This window comes from Rhagoletis pomonella, unplaced genomic scaffold (assembly GCF_013731165.1).
Source record: "Rhagoletis pomonella isolate Grant_MI unplaced genomic scaffold, Rhpom_1.0 Rhpom_scaffold_00004, whole genome shotgun sequence".
Lineage (NCBI taxonomy): Eukaryota > Metazoa > Arthropoda > Insecta > Diptera > Tephritidae > Rhagoletis > Rhagoletis pomonella.
This window is the reverse complement of record NW_023458558.1, coordinates 12,940,787-12,950,926: the sequence shown is the minus strand read 5'-3', so window position 1 is coordinate 12,950,926 and position 10,140 is coordinate 12,940,787. Positions and strand designations below refer to the sequence as shown.

Genomic DNA, 10,140 nt, shown 5'->3' with positions numbered 1-10,140 from the left:
AACAAAAAAATAAAAAAAAATATAAAATTAAATTGACCTAATTTGGTTTGATTTTCGTTTTTTGATTGTAAAAATTGAAGCATTCGGGTTTTTGTCACTCTTTGTAAGCTTCATTTGTGTTTGGATTGCTTATTAAAAGTACATACATTTTCTGAAAATTTGTGTCAATTTGACCCAATAGTAGTTCCTCATTAATATTAACGGTATTTCATATGCGGGGACCATATTACGAGCAGCTTTCGGTTGCATGTAAAATGATCCAGAATATGTATGTATATTAAGGTGGTTAAAAGTTGCACGTGAAAAAGAAAAGTACGAATTTTATTGGCGTGTTCTATACTGTTCTATACCCTGTTTTTTGATTTTGAAATCAAAAAATATTTAGATGCCGATCAAAGCGCTCAAAGTTTTGCATGCATTTTATATGCGAAAAAAAACTTTTTTCGATCAGAAACTCTGTTTCTATTCAGGCCATTTGCAATAATAATATCTAATTTTTTGTTTTACCACTTTGTAACACTGGCAATTTTTTGTGTTTTTAAGGATGCTATAAAAAGTGTGTAATACTTGAAAATTGTTAAAGAAATAATTGGATATTACTATTGAAAATCTCGGGAAGAGATCAAAAAGTTTCCCGATCGAAAAATATTAATTTTCAAGGAATTCTGTACCATTTATCAGAAGAATTGTTTTTTACCATATAAAATACATACTAAATGGAAAGCTTTGAGCGCTTTGTAAATATTTTTGGATTTCAAAATAAAAACACGTTTTTTGATATAGAACAATCCTCTTGAGTGGGAGCATTTAAAATCCGACCTTAACCATATATTTATCCTGTAAAATTTTAAGACTGCCCACTTTTTTTTTACCCACTACTCTGTCTGATGCTAAGATTAAACAGTAACCTTTTTTGAATATTGGTTTTCAAAAAGTCTTAGCTGACCCGTTGTTAATAACAATTACATACCTCTAGCCGAGCAGCCACATCAAACACACGGCGACCTATTGATTTAGTGTTCGGCGTACTCCGTTCGATGCCATTAACTCAACTACAATGAAAATGGAATACAAAAACTCCAGACATTTCTTAAAACAAAGACTTACTTTCCATCCATTGAAATTCAAAATAAGTCCAAATTCGAGTAGATTTCTGTAGTTCAGTCGTCAAGATTTCAATAACAAAGTGGCAACAAGTTGAAAGCTTTCGCAAACTGTTTTCTTTCGCCGAAATGTTGTTTTCGCCGTCAAAATTTGCAACAAATTAAGTCGAGCCGTGAGTGGTGTTGCGCTATTGACCTATCAACAACATATGCTTTATTGCGAAATTCATCAGCAAAAGCTGACAGAAAGCAACAGTGAACACATGCGAGTACATACGACGACATACAAATGCGAAAGTGCACTCGTAAAGACACATATTGCTGTGAATTAGAGCGAACAAAGTCTGCAACAAGGCAATAAATGCGGAGGCGGTTGTGGCGATAGTAGAAAGCACTCAGCAGCTACAGCAGCAAGGCTGTCAGAAAGCCACACCAAAGGGGTAAATAGTGGCTGCGGCAAGTAACAGCAAGCGCAGGACTTGCTATGTTCCTGGCAATGCTTAGTAATTGCACACAAAAGCAGCTTCTCTACATGCACACACATATTTACTCAGATATGTACATTGTAGTTGTTGGCAGCTGAGGCAGCGCTTCTGCAATAAAGCCAAACATTACGGCAGCAGAGTAGTACAAAGTGAATTTCGGTGGCTGAAAAAGTGTTTGTTGTTGTGTATATTTAGTTGCATGTGACTGGTGTTGCAGCCATACTGTTTTCGTTGGTTATTCTGAAGTTTGGCTGTTTATTTGATTTATCGCTGCAACATGCAACTATCAATGCGCTGCAGTATGTTTGTATGTACATACATATGTACACATATGTACACATATTAGTGCATATGTGCCCGTGTGCGGCCACAGAATGGCAGCAACAAAACCTAAATTATTAGCAGTATCGAGCACACAATCGCGTTAGCCACATCAACAAGGACAACAACAGCAACAACAACAACAACAACAATAATAAGAAAATGTGCATAAGTTGCTTGTGAATAGCTATAATATGTAGCATAAAGCGCATGACAGGCAGAGCAGCATTGTTGTGGCAACATGTAGATATGTATATATGTACGCATATGTACACGTGGCATTGAGCAGCGCATGTGTTTGAATAGCAAATTATCGGTGCAATGGTTGGAGGGTGTACATACACAACAAAGCTCTTAGCCCACAAACCTAGCATGCAAACATAGATTGGCACATACATACATACATATACGCACGCACTAATATAATGCATTCTACTTAATTTAGGTTGTCGTGGGTGCTATTTACTGCCGAGTAAAATTTGACTAGCGTCAGCCATATGCACTTGCTGCAAATGCTTTCAAAAATTAAATGATTTACGTTTTGGCGATGTTACAATGATTGTTTTTGCTTTTACATATATGTACATATATAGTTGTCGCTACTATGGCTATTATAGCATTAGATAGCAGTGCCTCTTTCAAGTTGGAACACGGGCTTCACTGCTAAAGGACATGCCCCCTCGTATGAGCATAGTCTGCATAGTTGGCGTGTACTAGCTGTTATTGCGGAGTAGGCAATGTTTCGTTCTTTTTCCTTGTTGTTGTGTTGATATTATGTTGTGACCGCTTTTAGTGCTTCTTGTGCGTACACATAACTCTATGACCTGTGCTTACAAACATACACATGTGACTCCGTAGTTGCCGGTCTTTAGGTACTAAAAGGTTATCTTACTTTGTACTAAATTCATAAAATAGCAAAGTAGTTAAATAAGCCTTATACTAAAAAATTCACACATAATGTGGTTCACCGTACTTTACAAGGTTCGATCGCTAGAATAAAAGTTCCTTGACGGAAAAAACTCGAACATGTAGAACCGACTGTCTTTTGGGTATGAAATTAAATACATCCCTCCGATGAATCAGACCTACATCATATATATAGTCTATTATAAACAGGCCATTTACTATTAAGAATCAATCAACACCTTAGTCAAATCTCAATCATTAAATTCCATGAATGTTTGTTAGGGGCAAATCTTGCAATCAACTTTTGACCAACTACCTGATGACCTAGAGACTTGAAAGTTCACAGTTGGCTCACGAAATCCGATAGGTGGCACAGGAGTCGAGATCTTTAAAAAACTCGTATTTATAATCCGATTTTGTTCATATTTAGAACGTATATTAACTACATGAAAAGGAATAACTCCACTAAAATTCTTCCTGATAGGTTGCGCACGAGTTGATATATTTGGCAAATCAGTATTTATGATCCGAATTCATTCATATTTAGAAAGCAGTGCTAATTTTCTAATTTTTATATGTATAAAATCAATAAAAATTTCCTAGTTTAAACAAAATAAAAGTTTCGAATTTTCATATTCTGGTATATGAAGACCGGAAGTATCCGGCTTAGGCACTCCACACATTACGCGCCTAATCTTAGTAGAGTAATCGTTTCGACATGCCGAAACGAATGCATGACGACTCCACTTCTGCACACTACCGCGCCCTGCATAAGCCCTTGAGGCACACACATACCACACATTATATATGTATTTTCTGGCCGTTCTTTTTCAATGATACACTTTCGCGAATATTTCTGCAGTAAAATATTGCATAGGCTTATAGTTTAGTACTATTAGCACGAATTTTAGCACAAAATCATTAATTCTCAGTTATTTCCTATTGAAGTGACAAATAATTTTTATTTCCAACACAAAAAAGTAAATAAATGACGATTTCAAAACAGCAAGCGCCTGACAATGTTGGGCGCTTCGATTCATGAAGCTTTTATGATTAGGCGAAAACATGATTATTATTGTAATGTACAGATCATCATTCAAATACATGCGTTCGTAATAAAAGCTTCATACTTTAGTATGCCGAAACGATTACACTGCTATGATTAGGCGCTTAATGTGTGGGATTGCCTTACTCGGAATTCGAAAAAAAAAATATTAAAAAACCATCTAAAAATATTCAAAAAACTGGCTGAACCCGATTTGGAGAAACCGAGTCAATCACCTTATAAATAGTGTTCTTTAGTAACGATAGCAGTCTGAAAAATTAATTTTTCCCTAACAAAATCTTATATTTCGAGAACGAAAACGAAAACAGATTTCAGAAGAGTAGTCTCCTCGAAATATAAAAAATAGAACGACCTTTAAAATTACCTTAAAAAAGAAAAAAAAGTAAGTTTTAAATTTGTTCCGTTTTTGGCATGAAAACAGTAGGCTGTGAACTGTTTAAAATGGTTTAAATACATACATAGTATTTGTGCGCCATGGATTCCATTTTATGGTTGCCCGAACCAAAAACGTATTTAGATAAGCTTTTTTTTTAAAGTTCATTACAGGTTAAGCTCCCCTAAGGGGACACCGATGGTCAACTACTTTTTTCCCGCCTATATGAGATCCGCCTGCAAGTTTATTGCCTAGTTTTAGACACGCAGCTATTATATTAAAATCTATTATTAAAGCCGGTCGAATTACGCCTAGAATTTGTTTAATGCCAGAATGGGGATGGATTTAGTTTAGGTCGCACTCTAATTAAGGGAGGTAAATATGTTTTGTCTAAGGAGCTGTTTATGGAGTTGGTTAAATTCGCTTCGACTGTGGTTAAAACTCTGTAGATCCAGAGGAAGCTTAGTTTTTCTAAGAGCTAAAACCAGAGCTATGTATGACATATTAATCATAAATTCGTAAAATTTAAAACCTTTTAGAATTTCTGCGATACAAAAAAACAAATTTTTTCAAACCCTGGTAGTGAACGGAATTTTTTTCTTTTAAGTTTTAAACTTTCGTGGATGAATTTAGTTTGTAAGTAAAACAAAAAAACAGGGTGGCCCGTGATGCTGATATTTTAAGCACCGACTTAGCTACATGCATACTTTGTTCCGAAATAAATCGTCCTTAAAGAAGGGGGAAAAACTTCCGATTTAGCCGCGATTCATATACAACATTTCAATTTGTATTTACATTATATATTTTACTGAAAAAATATGTTTACGATTGTTTTTTATTATCGTAACTAGAAAAAGTATTTAAACAACGTACTCTAACTTGATTTTAATTCTCTTGCAGAAACCATATGCGTGTCAATTGCCCGGCTGTACAAAGCGCTACACGGATCCCTCCAGCCTGCGGAAGCATGTCAAAAACCACGCGCTGCGCAATGCCAATGGCCACTTGGGACGTCGAAAGTCGGCGAGTGCGGCTAGCGGCTGCAAAAAAGTCAACAATGGCGCGAGCAAAGCAACAACAGCTAAAATGCGGCGACACTCGGAGTCATCACTGGTCAATGCAACAGCTAAAACAACTGGCGCGCCGGCATTAGCAACATCAACAAAAACAACATCAACAACAACAGCAACAACAGCAAAGACATTTGCGCAAACGACACTAATTGGCAGCAAATTAATGAATAATACACTGAGTCAACAGCAGCAGCAGCAGCAACAAAAACAACAACAACAACAGCAACTACAACAACAGCAACTTGAAACAAGGCAACCACAACAGTATACGCGACAACAACGCAGCAACAGTTGTAGTGAAATATCAACACGCCACAACAATAGCAAGACTAACGGCAGCAACAACAATAACAACAACAACAGCAGCAATAGCAATAGCAACAATCAGTGCGGTTATTATGACAACCACGTTGAGTTAATGACAATATCAACTGATATAACAACAAAAATGTTGAGGCCTGTGAAATTACACGCCACAACAACAGCAACAGCTGCAGCAACCCTACCAACAATAACAACAAACGTTTGCAAAACGTCAACACCAATGCCCTTTACGATCATGCAACATGCCAATAATGCGTTGAGTATTAGCGACATGCCCACAGTATTTGTTACCGCCACTAATGCGAGTGGCAACAATGTGAACAACAACAACAACAACAACAACAAAAGTGATTGTGGCAACAACATTAGCGCGAGTAATTGCAAAAACAATTCGATGAACTTTAATGAATTGTCAAATTGCATTGTGACCATCGAACACAATCAGAATGAGAATTCAATTGATTGCAGCGATGACGACAACAACAGCAACAGCAATAGCAACAGCAACTGTGGCGGCGGCAGCAATGAGGCCATTAACAAGCCCCCGGGCACATTCAGCTCATATGCAACGTGCAAGGAACAGGAAATGGATGCGTTGAGTGTGCTTAGCAATGACAACAAAATCAAAAACAACAACAACAGCAATTGCAGCAGCAGCAGCAACTCTGAGCGCATCAATCAATTAAACGAACTGAAACATTTTTTGCTGTTGAAACCGAAACCTGCAAATAGTGGCCGCCGTGCCAGCAAACAGTCAATAAAGCCGAGTGCAAAAGCAACAGCAACAACAACAAATGCAACAGCAGCACATGCACTTATGTGGCATACAACATCGAATGGCAACAAATATATGTCTCATAGAAATGCCGCTAATTTGACGGCTATTAGCAATATTAGTGAGGAGACCGAACGCACCGATTTGGCTGCTAAGGAGGCAGGAGGGAGCAACAAAATTAGCGGCGACGGTCATAGCCCCGCTACACCGTCCACGCCACCACCACCACCACCGCCACCACAACCATCAGCGGAAGAGTTTGTCTCGTTCGAGTATGTAAAACGTATGTGGGCCGAGACATTCGATTGTGGGGATGAAATCGATAGCCCCAGCGGCGATGAGATAAATGCCGACGCCGTGGTCGATGGCGATGCCGTTGCAGCCAACCAGCGCAGTGCCAATGCGAAACATGCCATTAACCTAAATAAACAATGCAACGCAACGGCGAAAGCGGCTAATGGACAAAGCAGCGGAGTGGCACAAATGTCTAGTGGGGGCAATGAAGATGGCGGTGGCGGCGGTGGCGGCGGCGGCGATAGCAGCAATGCCGAATCGGATTATGCAAATAATTTCGAGATGGATTATTTGCAGAGTTTCATTTAGTGTTGCAGCGCATACTGGCGTGCACACTCTACCATACATACATACATACATACATACATACATACAAAAACTTCCAATCTAACACATAGTTTGCGGCACAATCAATTTGGTATCGGAGGATGCCATTAGCGGCAGCAGTAGCGGCATTGGCGGCATCAGCTGATTTCGAACTAATGATAATTAAATCACTGCTCCGCTAGATGCATCGTACAATGAGCTTTAAGTTTAGCATAGCAAATAATAGTAAAAGTAAGAGTTAGTTAATGTATTGCAGTAGGAGTATTTTTAGACATTTACATACATACATATATGATAACTACTACGGCTTCCACCAAAGACCAAAAAATATTTTTGCCAAAAAAATACCAACTAAGTAAATATTTATCTTTAAGCATTTGTATGAATAGAAAGTGTTATATGCTTCCAAAGATCTCAAAATGCTTGAGTTTTAGCCAACTACTTAGCTTTTTCTTAGTACAAAAATTAAAAAAAAAAATCTTAGAAAATATTTTGTTTTTTTTTTCGTAAAAAAGGCAATATTTTTTCAATAGATGTATTCTCTAAGTCATTCAAAACCCTTTCACGGCATAACTGGTGTTCCTATGGGAAAACTTTGCAATCCGCACAACGCGCAAAGGCTTCGCAAGACTTAGAGAAAACGCCTAATATTTTATAAAGATATTTTTTGATGTCAGAAAGTTTTCAAAAAACGACGTTTCTTGCATCTTTTGGTTACCGTTTTGCATGCGACGTACATACATTGATTTCTTTTCCTTTTTAGTTAGCTTTTATTATAGTAGTACTAAGTGGTATTCTCATGCATTATTTTTAAGCTGTATTTTTGAAAGGCGACAAACTTTGCCCAGTTTTATTATAGGACAATTTATCTAAATGCGTAAATGCCTCGTAACCACGTAAACTTACTTGATTTTATATGGAAAATCGGTTTGTTAGACGAGGTTTGCGCGGTTACGATGCATTTACGCGCTTCCATGAATACCCATATAATTCTAATTTTAGAAATTGCTTGCTTATTTTTCATTTTCTTATGCAAAATTATTGATACTAGTTTAATATCCATTTTTTTAAGTTAGGGAATTAAGTAAAACTTTTTTAAAGTTTTAAAAATTTGTACTTTAGTAAATCAACTCAATAATGAATTTAAGTTGTTCCTGTAATACATTTCCTTTTAGTGATTAAAGCGTCTTCCCTTTACTAGTTTTTTAAATAAAAAGAATAAAAAAATATCTTGATGGCCTGCGAACATGTAAGTGATTGTTTTTTATCGCAATAATAAATAAATTAAAATATTCGAAAACTTTAACTTATTTTATATTTGATTCTGCCCTGCAAACCAAAGTTCTCGAAATCTTAACAAAATTCTTAGGAGTATCTTATTTCTGTGGCGAGTTTTTTACGAATCTTCAAAGGCAATTATATGAAGTGATTGACACGAACTCGTAAAGAAGTTTCTATACGAAAAATAAAGAAAATTCTGAAAAAATTATTTATTTTCATTGCCTTATCGATTTTGTTCCTTCCTCTACCTCTGCTGCCACCAGCGGGTTCCGACTTTCAATACTTTCAAGGCTGGAGCGTCGCTGTCTATTCCAACGACCTCGCCAAGCCAGCGGAGCTGTTGTATGTCAAAAGATTTAATATTCTACTGCGATATATAAATATATATTTTTTAATAATGCCAGATTTTGCGATGCAAACCTTGCCTACAATAACTTTCCTATATCCAGCAATTGTCTATCTGTCCAGAGAGCAATAACATAATTTGTCCAAACAATGGTAATTACTCCTGTTCATAATATACTGCCATGTTGTTGCAAGCATTCGTAAACGAAAGCAAACCTACCTTGCACACGCTCAAGCACACTATGAATGATGCCGAGCACAACCAGTAATTGTAATAAAACGATTTGTTAAAAAATTAATTAACCGAAAAATGAGCTTACAACTCGGCAAAAATGAAACGAAAACAACAAACAACAACAATTATAACAAGTGAAATAAAGTAGCCGAAGAATGTGCGGGGTTTTACGAACAAACGCATAAATCAGGAGTGGGCACCGGCGCTTGCAACCAGACTAACGCATGCAGTGCGTCCTTTGTACGTATATCGATACTCGCATACATACACACAAAATACTTGTATACGCCAGCAAATGTGTGCAGGTTGGTGAGTCTGTGAGCGAAGAAAGTTTCGTAAAGGCCACACGTGCCAACCAACAGCAACAAACTTTTAATGCTTAACTACAAGCGCATTACGTTGCCGATGTGTCGAACCCACACACACACACACACACACAAATACATGCATGCTCTCCAGGCAACTTCCTTGAAAGGACTTGCTTCGCTTGCATCACATATATACATAAGTGCATACATAAAGTGCAACAGCGTATGTACGTCGACCGGCGGCACCAATGGCATCGGAGCACATAATTCATGCGCAAATTAAGTTTCAACTTTTGCCACCAATTTATTTATACGAGTTGTTGTTGTTTGCTGGCGCACTGTTGTTATTTTGTGATGTTTTTGTGGAAACTGAAGCTCGCTTTTCACTTTGCGCGTTGCTATAGCCATACATAGCTAGGTATGCACTTAGTATTTACTCACTTTAGCAATACCAACGATACCAAAAACAATAACATGCTGGAATACTAATAACAGTAGTAGCGTGTAGTGCAGTGGAAGCGACAGCAATAACAATAACAGCTCCATGCCCTAAATTAAATTTTCTTGTTTGTTTCGCGGCTGCTGCATGTTACAACAACATGTGGCGGGCGGCAAGAGCATAGCTGCAATAATTTGGGTTCAGTTTTTCCTTCGACTGCTGCAGGACATGTTGCTTGAAACTATTCACACATACACGGCTGTGTGTGATGCCAATAAAAAGGTCACGCCAACCTTAGTCTATTTATTTAAAAAAAGTTAGGCATTTCGGAAGGCTTTACGTACCAGTTTCTGGATAGGTAAAAAGTATTAGTTATCCAAGTGCAATCACACAGTATATTTATGCACTGTGCTTTCCCTCAACAGCCAACAAAACCTGTTCTTAAAGTGCCATTTTGCAAAGATGATACCTCGGCCTGGCAAGCC

The 10,140-nt window shown here is 37.5% G+C and overlaps 1 protein-coding gene across 1 annotated transcript in view; it reads left to right on the top strand.

Annotated features, from left to right (window-relative positions):
- The window catches only part of LOC118737028, a 16,209-nt gene extending 7,984 nt beyond the window's left edge, over window positions 1-8,225 (top strand). The window contains exon 3 of the mRNA XM_036467261.1: window positions 5,155-8,225. Within this exon, the coding sequence (XP_036323154.1) occupies window positions 5,155-7,029 (1,875 nt within the window). The 3' untranslated portion in view covers window positions 7,030-8,225. The remainder of the gene's footprint in view (window positions 1-5,154) is intronic.
- Window positions 8,226-10,140: the final 1,915 nt, after the last annotated feature.